At 42.3% G+C, this 25,645-nt stretch overlaps 1 protein-coding gene across 1 annotated transcript in view; it reads left to right on the top strand.

Moving 5' to 3' along the window:
• The window catches only part of trappc9 (trafficking protein particle complex subunit 9), a 171,338-nt gene that overhangs the window by 34,942 nt on the left and 110,751 nt on the right, over window positions 1-25,645 (top strand). The window contains exons 14-17 of the mRNA XM_071537471.1: window positions 3,990-4,116; window positions 6,113-6,245; window positions 11,358-11,521; window positions 20,336-20,488. Coding sequence (XP_071393572.1) covers window positions 3,990-4,116; window positions 6,113-6,245; window positions 11,358-11,521; window positions 20,336-20,488 — 577 coding nt within the window. The remainder of the gene's footprint in view (window positions 1-3,989; window positions 4,117-6,112; window positions 6,246-11,357; window positions 11,522-20,335; window positions 20,489-25,645) is intronic.

The following is a 25,645-nucleotide window of genomic DNA, read 5'->3' on the forward strand; positions in this document are numbered from 1 at the left end:
CATGTGAGGTTGCTGACATGGTCTTCTTCTAATATAAACATTCCCTCCGCACTTACCCAAGGATTGCAACAGGGCAAGCGATAATGCGTTGTAGTTATCCTTGATAGCCTAATTAAGGTCCCTTAAAAGCTTTTTTCCTGACAGTTTAATATTGTAATGATCGCCTCGGACGGGCAGGACATACTCTTCTCACTACTGACGCTAAGAAAATAGCACAATACAGAAGCAAACCCCTGTGGCGCCATTACTTTTTATGGTTTCACACGCCGTCCTGTCAAACCGGATCGCTTCTTTATTAAGGCAAGTGAGAGACCATTCGCTCTTCTCTCTCCGTGTAAAAACCGAGTTTGAAAAGAGCCCATCAGATGTCGGGGAGTCCAATTTAACCGCATTGTTTAATAGCTGCTTAGCGACAGCGGGCTCTTAAGTCCTGAGCATTTCCTTATTAAAGGACACCCAACTGTAGCATTGGCCTGCTCTTCTGTGCCATCCATCTCTCATTTATGCACTTTGTCACTCCCCCTTTCTGCCTTTTTTTTACACACACATGCACACACACACAAACACTAGTTCAGTCACTTTTTCAGGTTCACAGATGCAAATGATTGCTGAATAAAATCGCTTTGCTTCCTGCTTACTGGTGTGTCTGTTTTTTTGAACGCAGTGATGTGGGACAACATTGAAATGCAGAGCAATCATCAGACTCAATAATAGGGCAGCGGAGCGGGGCGGGGCGGGGGTGGGGGGGGCTAGATTCATCTGCTGTACAGCGGCGGCACAAAGCGTTGCTCACAATGTAATACCTGCCAAAATTGATGTTGCCTTTAATTATTTGGAAGCTCGAGAGCAAATTGCCGTGAAAGTTTCGCGGCAGACTGCGAGCGGGGACGGGGGGCCCTTAATGGCGGCGGCTGTCTCGGCGCCGAACCCAAATGCGGTGGGACAGGTCTGACTGGGTGATTTAGCTGCCCCGCGTCGCCTGAGAGCGCCACACGCTGCTGCATTCCCAGGTAGCACAGACAACACGCCGTTATGAACATCTGGGAAGTGTTTACACTGGAGGAGTTATAACCAGCCTGTTGTCTCTCTGTGTGTGTGTTTCTGTGTGTGTGTGTGTTTAAGCTGCACTAGGCAAGATTTTTAGATACAAATACACTTCTCTTATCAGCCTGAATCTCAAAGTGGCGCTGTAATAGAAAACAGTGTCCCATACCCCCAAGTTAAGATGCTGTAGATTCGTCCTGTTTGCCCAAATGAAATCGGGTATGGACACTTCCTCACCCACAGGAAGAGGTGAATTGAAACTTAAAAGTGAAATCCAAACTGTCTCCTAAACAGTTAGAACTTTTGCCTCTCTCGTCCCTTTGGTTTCCTTTGGTATAAAGCATCACAGACCGGCTGGGCTGGTAAACATGAGTTTGCTGAAGTTATGCACATTGATTTTTTGGTATTGAAGTTCCAACAGTTTTCAGTCAGTTACTTCTCGTTTCCACTTGGAGCCGCCAGCTTGCAAAGTTGCTCAGTGCAGCTTTAAGATGAAAAGAAAACAAAACAAAAAAAAAAAGGAGAAAAGGTCAGTCGGTGATGAGAAATGATTGTCTTCGCTGTCGTGGGAGGCTAGGGTCATGGCTAGCAAATTCGTACACACACACATACGCCTCCGCGCTGTCATCGACTCCCTCCCGCCTCCGGGTGAATCGATCAGGCCGCAGATGGAGGCTGAAGCCCCTCGCTGCTCCGCGGCAGCTGGCGACCTCAGGTGGTGTTGTAGTGTCGCCCAGGTACAGAGAGAGACAGGGTGACTCTTCACCGGCGGCCCGCCAGCAAGCTGCCAGGAGCTCGTCTGTGAGCTACCATCTATCCACTGTACATAAACCAGCTCTAGACAACTCTTAACAGAAGCACACACTGAAACACAGGGACACACACACACACACACACACACACACACACACACACACACACGCAAGGGCACTTCTCCCGTCTCCCCGTCACCAAGGTGACCCTGCGGTTCGGCAAGCCCTCCTTCTCAGTCGCCACACGACTTCGGCAATAATACCCAGCTTTGCTTTGTGCTTTATTGATTTTCTATTCAAGCGGTGCACTTACTCCCCCTTTCATTTTCACAGGGGTCAACATCAGATTCCCTCGTCATTCTCCCAACAAACAGAGATCTCACCTTGTCGGGACCTGTATTTATTTGCTTTTCTCAAAACAGTGGAATTTGGCGCTTTTGATTCTAGACCGGCTCTGAAGTCGTTTTAGTCAACTCAAGCCCTCTGGGTAATTTTACAATAAAGATGGATTTTATCATTTACTTCATGAAGTGAGAAAACAGTATAAATCATCTATGATTGAGAAACTTCTAGCTATACCTTTAATTTCTTATTTCATGCTTAGTGTTGACATTTCGAGGTAAATGAATTCAAAATAGAATCAATACCTATATTTGTTATATTGTCTGCCTTTCTCTGTATGAATCTTTTATTGCTATCAGATGCATGTATCAGTTACGTGTCAGCAGCAGCAAATAATCCTGTTAATCACAGCATTGTGATTCAAAGCAAAAGGAAAGGTTAAACGCACACTCCCAATGATTTAGAATGAACTCGGCGAACACCAGCTCAAACGATACAATTGGCTTTGCTTTGGACTAATCGTTATTGTAAGTGAAACAGTCTAATTAACCTTTTCAAGGCTGAATGCAAATGAATTATTTCCAATAGGTTAACGCTGATATTTCAGCCATCCAATAAAGGGATATAATCTCCACCAAGTAAAGCCAGAGACGCTGTTTAAATCACAGGCATGGCACCTCGGAGGCTCGGCTCGGCTCGGCTGCAACCTTCTCCCTCCAGTGAGGTAGCGTCTGCGGTTTGGGATTGATGCAGTCCATTACGTCACCTCGGTCTACCTCATGCGACCAGCCGTAGTGTCCCGCATATGTAAATACAGCTCACCGGAGATAGGGCGTGATTACACATTCAAAGTCAAACTATATAATATTCCAGGCCTGGTGGAAAAATTTCCCGGTCCCTCTCCTTCCCTGTTGTGTACGCATGTAGGACTCATTTTCAATTTCTTCTCCAAGCGGACATGGTTCCAGTGGCACTGTTTTTTTGTTTTTTTTTTCCTGCTCACGGTGTGAACAAGAGCAATTTTCTCCGTGGGAAATGGTCATGACATGCTGAGAGAGATTTCATCTGCAGGACATCATGGGTGGATTAGGATGATGGATCACATGGAACAGTTGGAGAGCTACTTCATACTGAACTATTACTGGAGAGGCAGACAGCTGCGCGTCACTCTGCTACTCCAGAGCACACAGGGGCCGTGTCAGCGTGGGTTCCACAAAGTGTCAAATCAGAATTGAGAGATTTGATTAGAGAGCCTCAATTTTATATGAAGCAAAGGTGACCTCATTGTTATTTTTGAAAGTATATTGTCAATATGGTATTTTTCAGCACACATATTGGGAGTATTTACAGTATTTACACATTGATTGATTGATCCGATTTTTTTTTTATACCATGAAAGCAGATGAATGCAAACTTTTTACACCTTCAAAATAGATTTGGATCTAATCTTCTCATGATCTCGGCTGGCTTATGTAGTCGGTTCATATGCCAAGAGTTCTGTCAGTCAATCATTTGCCGTCCCCCATGATGCAATTGTTTGTCCGCCCATCCATCAGTAACATGCAATATCTCAGACAGTACTGATCGTATTTTGTCGAAACTTGTGGAAAATTATGCATCTCACCACTGTAATCTGGCATTTCCAAAATAACACTGATTGGCGCTGCAGTTACAGATCAAACCAAGGTGACATTTTTGCTATTGTTTGGCCCAGAAGGGGACTGCATCATCTGTGGGGGACAATATGATTATTGGTACCTTGTTTATGTTTGGATTTAGGATTTGGCTTTTACCTCTATGTATTACCAATATATGTATATCATGCCACATCTTACTTTATCCTCTGTCCAGGGTTTGCTGACCTCTGGAGTGGAGTTTGAATCCCTGCCTGCGGCCCTGTCCCTGCCTGCAGAGTCCGGTCTGTACCCCGTCACCCTGGTTGGCGTCCCGCGTACAGCAGGCAACATCACTGTCAATGGTGAGGCCAGCTGAAAGGCTATTCCATCATTCAGATGTTAAACATAGGCTGCTCAAACTTGCTCAGCATACACTTACTCCTGCATACACTGTTTAAATCAGGCAAGATCGAGCAAGTCTTAAAATCCTTTTTTTTCTTAAAAAAAGTGGAAGAATATGCCAGTGGAGTGAGATAGTTTCAGTTGTTTCCAATGCAAATGAATTTCTTCTTCTTCCTTCTTCCTTCTTCCTTCTTCTTCCTCCTCCTTCTTCTTCTTCTTTCTTTTCTTTTTCTTTAATTAAGCAACATTATCTTCATACTAGTGGAGCGAGGGAAATCACCTCACCCCATTGGCACATGGCTCTAAAGTGCAATCTTTTTGGTCAAATGCGAATGCAAATGCGCCCCAAAATTGAAATTATGCGAACTGGCACTAGTGTGCCTACTTTGTGCGACTTCATTTGAATAACTTCTTTAGAGCCACTCCTCTCCTGTTATCTGTTCTGTTCCAGCCAAACACCCTTATTTACCTCAAAGCTGTTTTTTAATTGGCTAAAATTAAATCCCTTTCCCGAGGCTTCCTCTCACAAGAAACAGCTAAATATCACATCCAAGAATGCCAAGTCAATACTTGTAACCTTGTGGAGAACGAGCTTCCCAAGTCTTGGGTAGAGCAAATTTGTCAAGAAGGTGAGAGGAAAAGAGGCAGAGAAGCATCCTTACAGTGTGAGATGGTCTGTGTGCATGACATTGTGAGCCTGAATCACTTTGAGTTCAGCTCAGGTTTACCATACCAGAGATCCTGAATTCTAATCCCGAATGAGGCAATTTAGCACAACTATTTTTTCATGCATACTGGCTTCCCCCAAAACATGTAGGCCACTGCAGCCTAATTGTTGAATGTGCATGTCGGTGTTGGCGCTGCATGCCACCAAGCGCCCTGGCTGGCCTGATCCCTGCTCAAAGCGCCAAGCTGGTCGCAGCTTATCACAAATTACGCGCTTGTTAGTTGTCAGATATATGGTGTTCGAAACAGCATTACCCTACAGGCCAGTTTGTTTTGACTCCACAGTCAGAATTTTCTATGATAACTGAGTTGCTGAGATGTGACATTTAGAGGGCGGAAAGCATTGGAAACCATGTCAACAGCTGATGGTAAAATGCGATATAGGCCTATATTATTATTCTCATTTTTATATGTTACTGTTTGGCATTCTGTGTAAATAATTACTGTTGTTATACGTTTCAGTTTTCTATATCTGGATATATAGTATACCCAGAACATAAAATTGCACTGAATTTACAGCATTACCTATTTTTCAATTTAAACAAAAGCTGCTCCTACTGGGCTTGGTTAAATGGTGAAGGAAGAAGGATAGTGTGATGATTCCCTTCTTTCTATCCCCTGTGAAGCCTCAGGTCGCCCAGACAACTGCTCTGTATTGCTCCTCTCACTCATATAGGATAAATGAGCTTTCTTTAATCCGGGCCTTCAGAGAGCATTGAGCTATTAGAGGAAACACTACAAAACTCAATGTAACCTTCCTTTCTCCACGAACCAATTGAAGAGCTTTTTTGTCAGGCCATGGATTGTAAAAGCATTAACAGTAACTCTTTGAACTTTGGGATCTCAACACAATGTAGTCTGCTTTGGCTAATCATCTTTTCCTGTCCTGTATTTAAGCAATAAACCACTTGAGGACGTGGTTTACAGTGTTTTCAGAACAGATAACAGGTGTTGTTAGGCACCCCACTTAACTATTCTGAAATTACTGTAAACCACGGCCTCAAGTGGCTTAAATGTTATCTTCTGCCAAAGAGTGTTACTAAGAAATACTTAAGTAGTGAGTGGTGATTTTTCTTTGCTGTTCATTTGCTGCTAACTGGTATGCAGTCAAAGATGTGTGTTTATCCGGTATTTTACAACAGCTTTGAGCATTTACTCAGCCAACCAGAACTGAGCACTGGAACTATCCGTTTTATAATGCTTGTTTTTCTCGTCCGATATCGTCCCCAGGTTACCACACGTCAGTGTTTGGCGTGACCAGTGACTGTCTGCTGGAGGGCCTGGCCTGTGTGAAGACCAGTGGCTGTTTGGTAGAGGTCATTCCCTCCCTGCCTCGTCTGCAGCTCAGCACCTCACTGCCACGGTCAGAAGCTCTCTGCCCCCTTATACAGTCCACGGCCTCATCTGCATAACAACACCCAAAGCTGTCATTATCATAATTGTGTGATAATTATTCCCTAAAGTCATGACTATGGGTTCCACATAACCATGTTATTACTGTTTCCTCAGACCATTGAAACATTAGCCCTTGTTTATGCAAGCAAACACCAATGCTTCAGTGACATGGTGCAGGCAATGGATGCTAGTCTATTCATATAATTTGTTTTTTTCACTAAATATCTTAGTTTCACCAAGCTGTACACAGCAATGCATCATGAGGTTTGGGGAATCGCACAATGTGTTTTGGTGAACTGGCTAACAAGGTTGGTTGGCAGGTGTTTTTGTGAACCTATAATTAAAAATTCCTAGTTGCAAAGGGACTATCTCACTAAAAGATTAACAAAGGTCCAATAATATTTTCTCTAAATGTGAATATGTTTGAACATGGCTGATTTATGGCAAGACCATGATATAAACTGGGCAGTTAACACTGATAATAGTACAAGTTACTCTCACTCTATTCTGACAGCTAAAGACATTTAAACAGCAACTCCACACTAAAACACCTTTTGAGTTGTAAACTGGTAGTTAGAACTATGTAGTTATGTAGTTGATCAGCGGTCATATTGTCAACATTAGAGTCCAAATGTGTCGCTGCCGTATTTATCTCACTACACCTGGCTCGGTTCGCCATCCAGTGGTTAAAATTAGCCGCCGGTGTTCAGTTGGAGATGCAGCTGTGCTCGAGGAAAAACTTTTGATATCACATGCCCACGAACACTACACCTCCAACCCCAAACCCCCCTCCACTCCCCCAGTCTTCACACCGAGTGTCTTGCAGTTTTTGAAATCGCGCAGTAGGCGGCGAGGAGCTCAATCTGGGTGCAGAATTGTGCATTGAACCACTTTCAATATATGACAAAACATCAAAGACAGCCAAAGTTATCGCCTGCAGAACTCTTATATTTTAAGAGACACGGTGTTGGGAAATTTTCACATGCTCCTAAAGCTGACGATATGCTGATGCCCCGTGACGCCTTGCGACAGAACTTTCTCAAACTTTTGTAAAAATTAAAGCATTTTTTCATATTCAAAAATAATTTCAGAAATGGCTATAATACCTGGCCTAACTGAAACAGCCGAGTATCAGATGTCTTCCACTGCAACATGATTTTATGATACAGATGTGAATGTTATTAAATTTTATGCCACACATTTATGGCTGTAACTGCACACTCACATCCACTCAAAACAACAGACTTGGTGTAAAAGAATCTTTTTTTGCCTACAGCTTCATCAGGCTAGCAGGTGGTTTTTCTTCCACTGCAGCATGATTTTATGACACATGCGTGAATGTCATTAAATTTTATGAATCACCCTTACTGAATGCAAAAATGTTTGTAGATACATATGTTAGATGAAGTGAATCATTTGACCCCATAAAGGTAGGAGTCACAACAGAGGAGAAATCACTCCAGGCTTATGAGCCTGTTGAAGCTATAAGTGAAGCCTGAAGCTCATTATGATCTTGAAATAAAAAGGATTCTTTTGCATCGGTTGCACGTCCAATGTCCAATATGTGACATTTTTGTTGCTCCTTTGACCTTATTGGAGTGTTGTAAATCTTTCTGACAGTAGAGCTATGCCTCTAAACGCAGCTTTTGATGTGGAAGATCTTTTTATTCTCTTGTGTACCGCAGCAGAAACATGAAGCAAATAGAATACAAATGCCTCTCATGGTCTCTTGGGTCCTCGCTGGGTCCAATTGTAGACCTTAAGCTTCGGCCCTAGTCTATGAAGTGCCTCATTGACTACTCAGAGCCCGTTAGCCTCCAGCGCAAAACTGCAGTGCTTATGGCTTCTCTTTTGCTCTTATGTTTAACACCAGTGCTAAACATTAGTTTTTATTATTCATAGTGTCTTTGAATGCTCAGAACATCGGCTATAGATCTACGCCTCCCTTCAGGCATGTTTCAGAATACAGTGTCATTGATGGAGTGTAACGGATAAGAATAATATCTACTGAAATATGCAAATACATTTAAAAAACCATTTCGATTTTCATTTCTTTTAATCAGTTCTTTATTATGCAAATTAAGATGAATTTGCATCATGAGTAACAACATTTTAGAGAGTAATTTTTTTCATTGATCTGCCCTCAGAAGGAGTGTAAACAGTCAGGACCAGGCATTGATATTGTAGCCTCAGGCTGAGTGTTTGTTGACATCCAGTTTGACGTTATGATGCTGAACAAGCTCAAGCATAATGAAGTATGATGAAGTTGTAGAGAGCACATGTTGATCTCTCATGGTCTCGCACACTCCCTTTCGCTCTAGTATATGAATTAACTAAGATTTTACTTAGAGAAGAGAGATGGCTACAGCTTCTGAAAACTCTGGACCTGCAAGCTCTATGTAAGATTGATGTCTTATACACAGCAAGGGCTTTTTTTGCTGGGTAGTCATTAATATATTTAGGCTAGACTGAGAAGTTCTATTTAATATGTATACTGGTGATAGATGACAATATAAGTCATTTTCAATCTCAATCTCATTTTTAGCATCGATTTTTTTCAGTCGACTTTGCTGTTGTTCTGTTCACCTCACTCCCAGTCCATTTAAAATATTGGAAAAATGCATTCAAGCAGCATGGAGGTTGATTTTCCTCCTTAACCTCTGATTACCTTTTCCTTCTTCAGTGACCATCGATAGGTCAAGTCAAGTTAGTTTATTTCTGTAGCCCTTAATCACATGCATGTGTCAAAGGGCCGTACAGAGAACAAGCCCACCTAGAGCTAACTAATCGACAATCAATCACAGAACAAAATGCTGTAGCACAGTTTGCAGCAAAACAAAGCACAAGACACAAACTAGCATGTTGGAGAGGCATAGCAAGCCTACCTAACCTACATAGCCTCACCTAGCCTACCTGGCAAACCTTGGGTGGGTAAAGGACAGCTGAGCAATAGGTATATGTCACTCTGAGTACCACTGTAAATGATACTTAAGAAATAAATTAGCATGTACGTAAACCTTAAGCAGTCTTTTCAGCCCTCACATTTATGTTTTTTTTTTTTTTACTAGGTATTTACCAGGTACTAGGTATTCGTCAGGTAAATAGTAGGTATAAATAAGAAGTAAATGAAAATAGTAAGAATAGTAAGGTTACTATGTAATTACAGATGTAACTAAATAGGCAATACTTAGAATTTAGAATTTAACAGCACAATTCCTAAGAAATTAGACTTCATATTAGACTGCATATTTTTAGAAACACCTTCTCTAGTACCCATCAATTCAAGAAACAATCTTGTAGGCACTGAATGTTTATATTAGCAGTAGCCCAGGTTTGTGTTCTTTGCAGGAATTAAGTCAACACTTTCCTATAAAATAAGTTTTCTTAAACAGGAATTGTTCATGGCTCTACCCACTTAGAAAAGGCTTTAATAAACGTACAGGGACTATGAGAAACTGTTGCTTGTTCCCTAACGCCTCCTTTACAATTGTTTATTTTAAAATTGTTTGTTTACCATATTATTTATGATTGTTTTTTTTTACGTGCCTGTTGTCATAGATAATCATAGAGAATTATTGGAAAGTGGTCATCTGTCAGAATTGAACAGCATTTAACAGCATAATTCCTAGCATAAGTCCTAGGAAATTAGACTACATATTAGACTACATATTTTTTAGAAACACCTTCTACCCATCAATTCAAGAAACAATCTTGTAGGCACTGAAGGTTTATATTAGCAGTAGCCCAGTCAATACTTTACTATAAAATAGGTTTTCTTAAATAGGAATTGTTCATGGCTCTATCCACTTAGAAAAGGTTTTAATAAATAATAATAATCACAGAGAATTATTGGAAAGTGGTCATCTGTCAGAAAGCCATATTTGGTACATCAGCAGCTATGTGTTAATGTTGTAAGGAGAGCATTCTAGCGCAATTATTGACCTCAGTAAACAGACTTGGTTTGAAGGAGATGCTAGGACAGTCTTATGTAAGACCAGTTTGCCTTAATGTGGACAGACAACACTTTTGCAGTAAGTAACTCACTCTTCAGCTGTCACAGATGTGCATGGAAGAAAGGGACACAAGACTGTGGATTAGCCTGTCAGCGGAGCAGCACCAGCAGCCTCATTTATAAAACTGCATAGATTTACTCTTTAAAAATGGTTTATTCAAAAAGGCTGAAAGTTTCCTATTATAAATCACAAGGAGTGGTGGGTTTGTGTGCGTATAAACTGTAATATCCACTCTCCATAAACTCCAACAATTAGCCATAAATTGTGGCTGAAACTCCATATTTGGCTGTTTAGTGTTTAATTTTTCATGGAGCTCATTCATTCTTGGCAAGCAAATGTATAAGTCAGATAAAGTCAGTAAATCTATCAGTTTCCCGAACATGGACATTCATTCATTATCTGACACTCTTATTGAAAATGACACATGGCTGTTGATGGACACCTTGGTTGTTGCAGGCATCAAACCTGCAATGTTTATGAGATGGTCCTTTAACCAGCAGGCCACTCTGCTAAATGATCAAAAGGTGACAGTGATAATGCTTCGTCAAACCATTCAAATCTGCTTTCAACAAAAGGTGCGCATTGGAGTCAAGGGTAAAAGATATTATACAATCATAGAGGGGGAGGGGGGGGGGGGGGGGGTCATCATGGTGACATCTAGTGGACAGGTAATCACATTACATTTATCAAGTTGAACCACATTACATCCATCCATGAAGCAACAGTAAGCAAAACAGAAAACCAAAATATTGAAAATTATAAGATTATACTTATACGATTTACAAAAAAACTTAGGTTTAAAGGGTCATTCAGTAATCCATGACCTTTATCAACCTTTATCAGCAACCAGTAGGAATTGCAACATTGATAGAGCTGATCTCCTTCTACACAAGTCTCAACCACCTTTTGTGCTATAGGGCAGTAAAAATCATACTGCCCCTTAAGTAATAAAAAAGTTGTGAGTATTGAAAGAGAATCAGTAAAAAACAAACACTACTGTACATTAAAACAGTGTGAGTGATAAAGCTGTTCCTTAAACCGCTGCGTATCTCCTCTGTCGTCCACAGGTCAGCCCACACGCCTCAGCCCATGTCCAAAGAGGAGCTGTCCAGCACAGTGTCCGTCCAGCTCTTCAACGGAGAGACCCAGCAGCTGACCATCACCTTGGAGAACATCGGCACCGAGGACATAGAGACTCTGGAGCTCACCTCCAAGACCGTCAGCACCAAAGGTCGGTACCCCTATCGGACAGTTTACCATCAAAACTGGCTTAAAGCCTTGTCTGTCTATGCTACTTTCATCTCTCCCTATGTTTCCAGCAGTGATTAGATGAAACTGTATTGATTAATTAAAAATCTGTGCATGAAAATATAACAATTTACAGCATATAGTGTGGAAGCAGTGTGGAAAATACCAGCAGTAGAACATGATTATTATGTTTTCCAAATATGCAGCACTGTGTGTGTGATCAGTGCTGGTTTTAGTCAGGGCAGCCTTTGATGTACTCCCTCACCTCCCTAGCGAGTCTCTTCTTTGGCCCTGTGCGGCTCCCCTGCCCACGGTGCCAGGGAGATCACTGCTCATTGTCTTTGGTTCTACACCTTTCATGCACCCATGGCTTTTCACTCTGTGTTACATCTCTTTGTTCAACACCTGCTCTGGTCCTCAGATCTGCAGCCTTTCTCACTCTGGTTGTCTCTTTCTCTCTCTCTCTCTCTCTCTCTCTCTCTCTCTCTCTCGCCTTTTTGTCTTTCCCACCCTCTCTCTCTCTCTCTCTCTCTCTCTCTCTCTCTCTCTCTCCCCCCCCCCCACCCTCTATTCTTCGCCACTCCTAATTTCCCCAACTGACAGCAGCAATATGTTCCTGACAAAAAGTTTTCGATCAACAGTTGAGTCACGTAGCTCTCCATTTCACTGAGGCTGCAATGCTGAAAAGTAAACTTCCGATGCCAAAGTTAAAGCTGCGATATGCAACCTTTCATATTGTGGGCAGCCAAGTGTAATGTTAGCCCTGCCCTCCTCCCCCGCAGTTGGTCAAATTCCCACCCCAACACTTGCCACTCATTTTGATGAGCCGTCTACCTCGAAGCGGCATCTAGCCTGAGGCTGAGGGAACCGGCATCCGTAAAGCCACCGCAGGCGCTGAAGAAGCAGACGGCCAACGCAGCCAATCTGCAATAATAAGTAACGCCACAATATTTGTACAGGTCTTGTTTAGCCTCACTGTACTTTCCTTTGATACTGCTGTCCTCCATCTTTGACTGATGTGATGTGGACCAATAAATTTGAGGAAACGGGTAAAAAAAATAACCCACCTCCATCCCTTCATGGTGCTATCAAACTGTTTGCGAACAGCCATTCATTTAGTCGGAGCAGTCCCAGGGAACTTATTGTCAAGTAACGAAAGGAACAAAACGTAAGAAGTGCTTTCTGGTGTTTTGAAGGAGTAATTAACAAATTTGAGGGTTTTTTTTACCACAGCACAAGTCTGCCTAGTAGCCTCTCATTGGGCAAAAGCTTCCCCACCCACCTTGGTTTTAAAATCACAGTGGCGACCCAGTGCCTTGCTAAATGGTACAGAGGCAATTAGCGTGGATGTCTGGTGATATGCTTTTATGGAAGGGGAGGAAATTAAATTTGACAAATATATAAAAATTACACATTCATAGTTTGCTTCCAATATTAAAAAACGTGTTCACAACATCGTGAGGAAACTGGGTGTTTGCAGTACAGTTAATCTTTTAGACAATAGGAACAAGAGGGGGTTGACTGCATTGTAATGGAAAGGGAACCTCTGAAGAATTTTAGATTATATTGAGGCAGAGGTGTGACCAAGTCAACTTTGCTCAAGTCCCATGTCAGTCTCAAGTCTTGAGGCACAAGTCTCAAGTCCAGTCCCAAGTCTAAATGTAGATTACCAAGTCATGTCCAAGTCAAGTCCATGTCATTAATGTCAAGTCTCAAGTCTAAATGTAGAACAGCAAGTCAGAACAAATCAAGAGTCCAGTGTCAATTTAATATCTTAAAGAAAACTAAATATCTCTCACTTTTCAATGCAATATGGTTTTAATAGGATAAAAACTTGGTAAGAGCATCATGAGTTTGATTTCTATAATCAGTTTCAACTTCAATAAATTCAACCATTCCATACAAATTCAGAAAACAGAATTTAAATTCAGTCGTCTGCTGGAACAAATCTCATCACTTTCAATCTAAGTCATTTACACAAACACAAGATCTCAAGTCAAGACTTTAGAAACCTTTTCAAGTCATCAAAATACAAGTCAGAGTCAAGTCCCAAGTCAGCAGAACCCAAGTCAAGTCTTAAGTATTTTCTTCATGCATCAAGTCAAGCCTCAAGCAATTCAAATTGTGACTTGAGTCTGACTTGAGTCCAAGTGATGTACCTCGAGTCACACGACTCCCCACCTCTGTATTGAGGTGTATTGAGTGTTTTTTTTCATGTTAACTTGTTAGGGTTTGAAACATCTGTTGTTTCAGTGCATGAATCCAATATAACAACCCTTTTGAGTCTTTTTGCGTCAAGTTGTGATCAAATTAATGAATTCAGCTGAGTTATGTATTGAGTATGTCTTTAGCACTTCCTGCAGAGGCTTCCTGGATGTACAAATATTTTTCTTATGATTTGAGAGATGTTCTCTCATCTTAATGAACAGCAATGCTTTTGGAGATTCCAATTTACTTTGATACTATAGTAGTAGTGTAGTCTTCTGAGTTGTTGGCAACTCTATATAGAGTGATACACACAGTAGCAACTGAGAGGAACTTTGCCTGTAACATCCTACACCTCCAAACATTGCCACCAGTTATCCTGACACCTAGAGCACATTGCTTTTTTAACTTCTGCTTTGTCCTTTTGTGCCGCACTCTTTGTTTACTCCAGCAAAGTCGCTAGATGAAGAGGCTGTTTCTCAAGTGCCGTTCTTTCCTGCATGTCATCCTACCCACTTTGTCACCCGGTCAGAAACCCAGTAATGAAACATCTTGAACTGCTATTCACAGAACGCACCTAATAAGACGTTGACTGAAAACCATCTCTGCCTGGCTCATTTGAAACCGGGGCGAGGCAATAGATCAAGGACAAGCCCAAGAGACATAAGTTTTGTTTAGCAACTCTTCTTTTTCCAATGCACTCATCTGGAGTCTGTTGACACAACAAATCAGTAAAGGAGAAGGAGCTGGGAGCCTCTGTGTGTGTGTGTGTGTTTGTTTGTGTCAGATCAATTCCATATACAGGAAATATGGAATTGATCTGATGTCTCCAGAGTGAACCCAGGGTTCTGTGTTTAATTGAAGAAAATCCCCACTTGTGTATCCTCCGGCCATGGGCTAATGCTTATAAGTCTTGTCTTACGATGTGGCTCCTGTCAATATTATACTGCTTGGCTAGATAATTCTCTTCAATTTTAATATATTCCTGTCATGTGCCCACAAGCATGTCAAGGCCTGTATTTAGTGTAGAGGAAGGCAAACTGTGATGACGGTCCCTGATGTAGACTTCTTGGCTCATTGACAGCGCACTGAGAGCATTAGAGTATATTTACCGCCAAGTGTAAACTCTCGCTTCTCACTCCTCTTTAGAACAAGCTTGACTGTAAATTAGGCTTTTTCCAATCCAAACTTTTCTTCCAGACATTTTACAGTGGGTGAAGCTGGAATGGCACACCTATTATTTATGTTTTTAAGGCATCTGCGGCCAGTTGTGAACTGTCTCTCTCTCTTCCCCCCCCATCTCTCTCCTTGTTCTCGCATTCTTTGTATCAATCTCTCATGGTTCTTGGTGGATTCGCTTTGTCTCACAGCAAGCAAGGACTGAGTTTGTTTCTGGAAGCTCAAAGGAGTTTCTCTCGCAGACCCAGTCCATCTGGGATAAAGACGTCATGTATGGCGGGGGAAGGTGTGTAACAGCAAACCGAGAGCCCTCTGCCAGAGGTGCTCTTGGTAGTCTGTCTGGCATATATTTTTCAGTATTTTTTCAGTAGTATCAACATGTCAAATAGATCAAACCAGCTCAAACATACCTGGAGGGTTCGAGACTTCGGTGTCTCATCCTTTATCAGGCTTTTACACTGAATCGGCTGCAGATCTATTGTTCTTCAGCCTCTACTAGCTGGGCAAAGCCAGGAATGCTATGTAGATTGACTCATTTTACCATTTCCATGGCTTGCGCAAAGCCCACATGGCTCAGTGGGGGTAATGGTATTTTAGACATCAAAGATGTATCAGCAAGTGGTAAGGCTATACTAAAGCGAGGTGAAGAGGCCACTTGTCCACTAAGTACCTGCTCAAGGGCAAGATGCACAGTGGGGAGTGTGTGTGTTTGGGGTCATATGAAGTGACTCAGGAAGAGCCTGCATGAGCAACTAGACTGGGATGCTGCGTGCTACTAGCTGAGATGTGGAGGAGGAGGAGGATGAAGAAGAGGACGAAGAGATTGTTCTTATCTTGCAGCCTCAGTCAGTGCTGTTTTTTATACTGTACAAGCCTTTCTTCAGTTGTCATCTTGGTGTGTCAAGTGTGTTCGTCAGAGTCATTGCATATAGTCTGTTCAGGAATCCAGGAGGAATGCTGCGCTACTCTGGGATAAAACGAGGCATTCTTACCAAGGTCTGGCCACCTGTCCCAAATCAAGATGTCGATATTTCTGCTGTCCCTCATGTAGCTCAAGTAAGAACAAGCGGATCTGTCATAGACTCAGTGTTTTGTTTCTTCACCTTGGGCTCAGTGTGGCAGCAGTCTTTATAGCAGAGAATCTGCTTGTTTTATGCTAACCAGAGTGACCCCTGGACAGCTGCTAGCTGATGAGCCGCCTTTGAAATAACCCCTCTGCAGGCGATTGTTCCCAGTCTGTTTGAGAGGCTGATAATTAGCACAAATTGGTATGTACTTCTTTCTGCTCCGCAGCCATAATGCAGCTTGTTCTTTTCTTGTCTCCATTAGGCAGCAGAAAAGGTTGCTGTGTTCTCGCTGTGCCTCATACAGAACGACGTCCTAAAGGAATACTTCACCCCGAAAATGAAAATTTGGTCTTTATCTACTCACCCTAATGTCAGTAGAAACACCCGTGAAGTTTGCATATCCACATAACACACAGCAAGTTTGCTAGTGCCGCTCTTTATCAGCCTTCTCCAAAAGAACTAAACTGGCCGAGATCCAAAAAGGGCAGAAAATGACCATAAAATGACTCAACAGCTCGTACAGCATAATTCAAGTGTTCTGAAGCCAAACGATTGCACTGTGGGTCCAAAAGAAGAGAGCTCTGGTCGCCCCTACATTGATCTGGCGGAGGAGTCTTGCTGCCTTCATGTGCTCCTCATAAGCTTGTGCTTTCAGGTTTTACAGTTGTGAATACAAGTCATTGTGTAGTACTTTTTAATCAAAAATAACAAAATGGAACCTGTAACAAAAGTAGCTTTTTTAATGACTATTTTATAAACTATTTAAAAAAAATGACTTTCCCATTTGTATATATCACTTTATTGGGTTCAAGAGTTCGCTACTCCTAATTATAATATTTCCAATGGCATTTGATGGCATCTACTTGCTGCTGTTGTGATTGTTGGCACGGTGCAAAACAAGTGCGAAAAATCTAGGAGATAATGAGGTAAATTTTGGACTTTTGGACCCACAGTGTAATCGTTTGGCTTCAGAACACTTGGGTTGAGTTGGAGTCATTTTATGGCCATTTTTTATGCCCTTTTTGGAACTCTAAAGAACCAGGACTTTACTTCTTTTGGAGAAGGCTGATACGGAGCAGGGCTAGCAAACTTGCTGTGGGTTATGTGGATATACAAACTGTGTTTTGACTGACATGAAGGTGAGTAGATGAAGACCACATTTTCATTTTTGGGTGAGCTATTCCTTTAAAGTGTCCCCCTGTTACTTGATGGGGTCTTTTGACAATGCTTTTAAGTATCAGCATGGGACAGTTAGGCCTACTAATTGCACTGCAGTGTAGTTGATCATGCAACAAAAAGCCTGCAAGAGAAATCTGCTCACTATGGTTGGCAACCATCTATTTTGTTCCTATTACTTTTGGAACCACAGCATTTTTAATGTAAGTACAAGGAGAGTGCACTGAATACGCCTAGTCCTTGAATATTCTAAGGAATTACCAAATTTGTAATGAATATATATTTTAATATGGACATTCCCATTTCCCAAAGATTATTTTTGTGGCATTTCTGCTTTATTAGCCAGTACAGTTGAGAGAGACAGGAAGGGGGGAAGAGAGAGGGGGATTCGAACCCAGGACGTCCCGGTTATATGGTACGCGCCTTAGACCACTGAGCCACCAGGACGCCCCGCCCTCTGCATCCTTTCTGGGAAACGAATGAACAAAAGATGGAGCATCAACAGGGAGACATCTGGCATGGCAAAGCAAACAGCATTACTCCTTCTGCCGGCACACAGCCACAGACCGACCTGACATATGAGAAAGGTGCTCAGTTTGACGATGGAATTTGTTTTGTGGCACATGGAGAAGTTGTACTTTCTCCAGCAGTCGACAGAGGGCGGTAGAAGTAGTGTGAACAGGACTGTACTATTAAGATGCTTCAGACTGATTTACATGTATGTCGTCTATAGCTGGCCTTGCGAGCCAGACTGGCTTGCGAGGCTAGTCTGTGGCCTAATGCAGTCCGCATTAGGTGAAAGAACAGTGAACCGTGACTTTCATTGTTTTGTCACGGTCAAGTTTTTGAGAAATATTATTTGACTATGGAGCGTCCTAAAAATTGAAAGCTCCTCCACAAAAAAATAACTATTTTTACATAGTTAAAGTGAAAATACAATGCTTTGCTGCTTCTTGAAGCCCCTGGCAAGTTGCTGTCTCTTTTTGTGGGGAAAAAAAAAAAAGATGTTCCAACCTAAGCTACAGTGAGGTGGGTATTTCATCATACTAAGAGATTGACAGGCTTTGTCTAATCGCAGCATGTTTTCTCCCTTTCAGAGAATGATTGAGTACATCGGGAGCATGTCTGTCTCTGAAGTGCATGATACAGGGCAGCTGGAATGACAGTGATTGAGGCAAGGTAGACTAGTAGATCAGTTCATCGGGTATGAAAATGCACCCCTCTGTCCCCATCCCATATACTTGGAGTAGCAGTGGTACATCTGATTGTCCTTTGAATGTTTTCTTTGGCCTGCTTTCAATGTTCCTGTGTTTTTTGTGCATGTTATGTGTGCGTTTCAGAGCATAACAGTGTAGAGGGGATCCCGGATGTTTCTGTGTGGTGTTGAGTCTAACTTTATGCTAATTCAAGCCTATTGCCGACACTGTATTGATTGCTTCAATTGGCTACACCCGCAGGCCTTTGTTCCCTAATTACTTTTTGACTGGGTCTGAAATGGAATGTGCGAGCCTCCTGAATTTTTAATCTGAGCTTTATTTGTGGAATTGCGGTGATTAACAGTCGCACAGTACCTCGCGCAATTCCTTTCTCCTTTCATATCAAAGGTGATTGTAATTACGTTCCTCCGCTCTTTGTGCATTCGCCCCTGATTGGTGCCCGTGACACATACCTGCGCTATTTTCCGACAGGTAGACTATCGAGGCCGAAAGAGAAAGGAGCGAGTCAGAACGTGAGGAAATGAAAAGCGAGCCTAAGCGTTTTGGGCAGCTATTGAAATGGAGCTTGTTACATGTCTGGTCTAAAGGTGCGCTGACGTGATCTGCATACAGTATATTCACACGTCTCTGCTTAATACTTCAAATAAGGCCGGGGAGATTTCCCGACAGTGATTGTGGCTGCCGTTTCCTCGTGACTCACAGCTTAGTGGTGTGATCGCAACGTCACGGCTATCACCGGCAGTCCTAGCTGTCTACCTGTTGAATAAGCCGGCTTGCACGTCAGAGTGAATTGGCTTGTTTTGTTTTTTTTCCCTCCCCTCTCTCAATTTTTATTCATTTCCCCGCAGCACAATTGGCGCCTCCCTCTCTGCTCCCCCTCTCTTTCCTTCCCTCCATTAATTCAGTCAATGGAGCTCTATGTTTATGAATATTTAAAGTGGCGTGTTATTCACAAAATCTTTATTTAATGCAATCGGCGTCTTTTTTTTTTTTGGCGGGGGGGGGGGGGGGTTTCAAAGTTTTTGGTTATGGATCAAGCAGTGATGTGGAAACTGTTCTGCTGTTATTACCAGCCTGTAGCTGTTCCACAATCCCTAAAAGCAGGGGTGGCACACCTGCGTAGGCAGAACACATGGTTTATTCAGTTGATGTATCATTCATTTGATGTTCCTGGCTGAAGTGGATGCAGCTGAGTCATCCGTCTCAGGTGGTATGGGTTGTAGGCATAAATTAGACTGTCAAGTCTTGGGCACCAAAAGCACTCGTAGGTAGGTGACCCATCAACAGCTTAGTGCCAGCAATTTACCCAGACCCTGGAGGCTAATTGCGGAAGGCGGTTAAACATCATATTAACACAGGTTTCCTCTGTGATGTGGCAACCTGCCGCAGTCACAATGAGATACCCAGCTCCCTACTTTTCCCGTGTCAATATGCAGCAAATATCACGTCAGCGGCCGGCAAGTCTAAATGAATCTGTCAGCGAAATGCTTACGTATGCGGAGCAAATTGCATTTGGGTGGCTACAAGCACAGAAATGTCATCCCGCTCTCCTGTTCCAAAAAAAATGTTTGTGGTGTCTTCTTGTCCATTTCGTTCTCATCAGCCCTCATCACGTCCCCATCAGCTTTAAAGTATCCAGTCAGCATTCAGTCTCGCTGGCTTTTCCCCCAGCAGGTTTCATTTGATGGCTTGTACAGTTCCTGAAGAAAACATGTTTTTGTTTAAAAAAAAAAAAAAAAAAAAATGTTTGTTGTAGTTGAGTAAGTGTTTGTTGAGTCCTTTCAGCACCTTCTTTCATTACGCTTTTAGTGCTTCTCCTTGAACCAGGATGTGTAGAGTTCTCTCTAGAGAAGCTGCCCATGGGATTTGACTATGATACTTCTCTCTCTCTCTCTCTCTCTCTGCACTGCCTTTTTTTTTTATTTGCCTTTGTCTCCCCTTTTGTCTTTGCAGAGAAAGTGTTCGGGGAGTTTCTGAGCTGGGAGCTGGAGGAGGCGTCGTCTCACCTGCCTCTGAAGCCGGGCCAGTCTGTGACACTCACTGTCAACATCAAAGTCAAGCTGGACTTCTCGGGGCAGGAGAACCTGCTCCAGGACCTCAACGACGGTGAGTAGTCCCAGAAAAAATCACAACACAACCCCCAGTGAAAATCCAAGGCCAGTGGCATCTGATGCATAATGTAATAGCTCGTCAAAATGTAATAAAATTTCCCTCTCAACGGATTCAAAATGTAATAAAACCTGTTAATGTGAGAAATTGCTGGATCTTTTTTTTTTTTTTACTGTGATTTTTACCATGATTACCACTTCATTAGGGGTGTAACACATTTTTATTTCATGAGGTAATCACTCGAGTTCTTCTTATTCTCATGCGTTGTTACATGATTAGTCAATATTATTATTACATCATCAGTTAAAAATATGTTACACCCTATATATGAAGTAATACATGCTGGTTAATAATGTGATGTTATTGTATTATGCAGGATTCTATTACATTAACAGCTTTTATTACATTTTGAATCCATTTAGGCCGCAGATTTTTATTCTTTGCCGGGTAGAAAAGCCCCTGAAATGATATTTACACCATAGGACACTAAAACTTTCCATTGCTGAAACCCAGGATGATGATAATAAAAATATATATTCATGCATACTTGGGATTCATTCATAATGTCACAGATTGCTTGGCTGAAGCTACAGTTTGTAGGTTTGGAGGTGGAGCTTTTTTCTGCATTTGTCTTGGACCCTACTATAGTACCATTCCCTGGATATGACCGCACAGCAGAAGTTATATATATATGTGTTGGATGCAGAAATTAGCGTCCATTTACTGCTACACACAGTGTTCCATGTTGCAGAGACGGCTGAGGGAGTCTGGCTGCATCATTTAACATTCAACACAAACAGCAGAGGGGACTTGAGGTCTTAACACCTCCATTTCTCTCCTAGCTCCTGGCTTTCTCACTTCTACCGTTGCATTTCCTCTCTTCTAATTCTTATTCATGGTTTAAAAAAAAACAAAAAAAACGGGTCTAACCTTCAACTCCTCTAAGCCGTTCATTGTGTTCTTTCTTCAGTCTCTCTCATAGTTTATGCTCAGTCTCCTTTCTCGGCCGTCTTGCTCCTGCCCTCTCTACCTCCTCGCTCAGACTGTTCTACTTCCCCAACTCAGACGCTGTGGGTTGGTAAATATTAATGAGGGATCAATCTGGACCTGCTCCTGCACCTGAGAGAGTTTACTCTGTGTGTGTGTGTGTGTGTGTGTTTGTGTGTGTTTGTGTGTGTGGGCCCAGATGACTGAGAAAGTAAACAAATAGGAAACTGCATATTTAACTGGGCCCCGGCGCCGCTCTCCTCGCGAGGTCATTTAAGCGATACTGTTGCAACGTTTTAATTAGCCCAGCAATAATCGTGGCCCTGAATTAAGGAGATAAGGCGCGGTTCCCTCTAAACAACAGCTCAGAACGCCGCTATTATTGTGACATTCCGGGATGCAGTGTACGCTAAACACATTTGATGCTATCTGGCAGCCCTAATACATTAATGTAATTACATTAGTAATTTTGCGCTAATATACTGGCGAACTTATTTGCATGGAGCCTATTGTTTGGCTCGGTTTCGAGTCCGCGGCCCCGCGTGCTGGGAGATCGCCAAGTTCTGCCATCTTTACTAATTAAAATTTGAAATGTCGATGATTTGAGGCACATGCTGGTGCATTCAGCTATTCAACTGTATTGGCTTCGATTTGTAGTTTTCACCAAGCCACTGCCATCCATCATCAACAACTGGAGACTTCTATTTCAGTCGGTTAAGGTAAATCGGTGCCTTCTTCTTTACTGGGAGTACCTTGTAATATTTAGCAGCAATTATATCAGCGTTTATTTCAAAATATTTACTTTTAACATGACTACAACAAAGGAGAAATACCAAATATCTCATAATATGATAAAAGCACTGGAAAACGATGATGTATAGCAGTAAGGGAATGCAGGAAATGAGCAACAATTTCAATCACGCTGGAATTCTCCTTTAAAAACCACATATTCATTTTAATGGTAGCATTCTATCATTAATTAATCATTACCACATTTGAGACATTAGTATAATTACTGCAAACAAACAAGACTATTGCCCAGAAGACTGGCAAGCTCTACCAGCCTCTACACTACACATTACATTGTGAGCCGCAGGGTTGCTTTTGATGGGAAATCTGCTGGACTGCTTTATGGCACAAAACAGGCAGAAAATGCTGTTCTTCCAGAGCAAACTGAGCTAAAACTTGGGACGGGGTGGGGGGACAAGTAGTAGCATCCTCTTTTCGACAGGAAGCAATGGGGTTTATTGGAAATGTAGTCTTAAATTATAGAAAGACTAGCTCTAACAATGCCACTGGTTTGAGATAGAGGCTGCCAATTGGCTCAACCATGGTTACCAATTTTCCAATGATATATTGATGTTTAAAAATGCTGCATGGACCTTTTAAGGTTTTGGCCCATTATTTCAAACTTATTTGACATCTTTTGATATTTTAAATATTCATGGTCCTTGGCAGTAGCAGGTAGTTATCAACAGGATTCTGTTGATACAGTCAGTGCTGATTAAAAGTCTAGGCTGAAACTTTTTTTACATGATGAGTATCAACTGCCACCACCCCGGCATGGAAAATCTGATGCCTACTGTACACCATGTCACATTGGAGATTATCTTTCCTTTTGATTTCCTATGAATACTATTACACTGAAGGATCGCATTGCGTCTTGTTCATATTCACCGTATTCACTGTATCAGCTGAGGTGTATGCACGGTGCGCGTAAAATATGAATGGATTCCCCGCCACCCAGCCTCTCTCTCTCTCTCTTTTTTCTCTCTTCCTCTCTCTCTCTCTCTCTCTCTCTCTCTCTCTTTCTCCAGCACCGCAGCCTGAGGATTAATGGTAGCTCGCAGCTCATGTAGTGCGTCAGAAGCTTTCTGATGTGTGTGCCTGCTAGTACATTGTGTTAACATCCGCACTTCTGTGTATTAAATATAACAGTGGGTTCAGATGTCTAGGGCAGCGTGAACCACAGGTGACCAAGGTTCAGGTTTTACTGTACATCTCTTCTCTTGGAGGTAGGAATCAGCTGCAGCCTGACTCAGCTAGCAAAGATAAAAAAGATTGATCGATTATAAGTGAACACTATCAACATCAGACTGTTGAGAGGAATATTAAGGATCCTCAATGGCATTGAGACTTCCCTAATATATGCTATTTAAGGGCCAGCTTCTTTTTATATCCATGGTTGACAAAGTCTATCCATCAGTCCTAATTGGGATGTTGACTGGCCGTACTGCACAAGATGTCCTTTGCCTTCTAGCTGAGAGACAGAGGGGGCAAATCAGACAGGGCCATAGAACGCAGCGCATAGGCAACATTCAAAATAGGCTCAGCCCCATTGATTTATCTTCGGACGAGTTTATCCCTCTCCTTGAGTCCGGCTCGAGACCGCGGCGGCATAACTCAGGGTCTGATGGGAGTGATGTCATCACTCAGGACTAATGGGCCTTGACTTACAGCAGGCTTTATTGTGTTAGACGGTGTGAGCGTCATACCTAATGACAGCGCTGCTGCCTGTGTTAATGCTGTGGTTCTCTTTGAATTTGGTGCCTCCGCCCTCCCCCCTCCCTCCCCAAAATCCACCAGACTGCACAGTGAACGTTTGCATCGGCGACGGAGTGAGGCGATAGCAGCAGACACGAGAAATGCATTATGCCAGAATGTCACCCAGGAACAACATGAATTATAGGCCTGCATTGAGAAGTGCTGTTGAAATTAGTGGGGGACAGGGAGGTGCTGTCTTACTTTCTACCATGGTCTGTCCTCAGATGACTTCAGTCAGAGAATGGACTGCAGCCCTAAAGTTGTAGTTGGCTTGTAAGTTAATTTTAACTTCAGCCTCAGCCTTTTTAAAGTAATTTTTAAAGTAATAATCCATGACATTTTTTTCACCGATTGTTATAACGTAATAATGATTCAACCCATACCCAGTTCAGGAAAGCTTTTACATTTGCAATTGTTAACACCTGGTGTCTGGTAGCTGTTTCCTAGGAAAACTGTTGCACAGGAGGCAGCAGTAACAGCTGTTTGTTTGGAATAAACAGAAGAAGAACTGGGTAGTTATCATGAGCAGTGATAGCCACCATGGCTGAACAGACAAAGAACAGAGCGCCACCTACAGAAACTCAAACCGCATCAACAGAAAATCCAAGCTCCGCCCACACTGTTTGATTGACAGGTGAGCTCTGGGAAGTGCAGTGCAGAAACACCACAGCAATGAGCGCTGAGCAACAAAGATGCAGACAAAAACTAACAAAAACAAAACAAGAACCTTGTGGATTATCACTCTGTTTATTTATACGTCTGAAAGTGGTCTCAAAGCTACACTTTGACCTCAGATACTGTGTGAAAGTAATGACAGTACAGGGAATAAACAAACATTACGTTGCTGTTGAAATACTTAAGGAGCTCACTGTTAGTCATCAGTGAATCCCAATATTCATTGCTAGCCGTTTTGTCAGATTAATGGGCACACTTGATTTTTTTTTGCTTATAAAATGCCTGGCTCAAGTTTAAACGCCGTGAGAGTCGCAGCACGCCAGACATTTTGTATGGATAGTAAAACAAACCAACTGTTTGTAGATGATTTCCCTCTGCCTGTAATGGAGTGTCCAGACCGGCTGGAATGGCTTCAAGTAATGATGGTAATAATTTGTTCAGATCCTTCCTTGCGCATTACCTCACAAATTCTCCTCATCATCCAGCCCCATCTCCGCATCTCCCTCATCTCTCTTTCTCTCTCTCTCTCCCTCCCGCTCTCCGCATCTGTCTGAAAGACTGATAGAACCTGCTGACGTTCTTACAGTTTCAGTGTTGCATGTCGGCTCGGAATAACAGTGTCAGAAAGTGTGGCTCTGAAAGCGGCGCTGTAATTTACAAGTCTTGTTTTTGCAATTTTGAACTGGAACAATGGCATATTTGAAGTCACACTTCCAGAAAACGCTACAAAGCTATATGTCAGAGCGGTTTTGCCCACAGCAGTGGGAAATTGGGCTGTCCATCATTTGTTAATACTTCAGCTAGTCTATATAAAGCACTGCATGTTAAATGGGCCTCAGGTCAAGCAGTGTTTTATGTTTGGCTTGTGTTTGCCATCCCCTTGATCCCATCCCCTCAACAGGATATTGAAGAGGCTTTTTAATGTTTACACTGCGGCGGGTCATATCT

The sequence above is a fragment of the Centroberyx affinis genome, unplaced genomic scaffold (assembly GCF_046629955.1).
Source record: "Centroberyx affinis isolate AG114_WGS23_722 - 3 ecotype Tasmania unplaced genomic scaffold, CSIRO-AGI_Caff_v1 ptg003056l_1, whole genome shotgun sequence".
NCBI lineage: Eukaryota > Metazoa > Chordata > Actinopteri > Beryciformes > Berycidae > Centroberyx > Centroberyx affinis.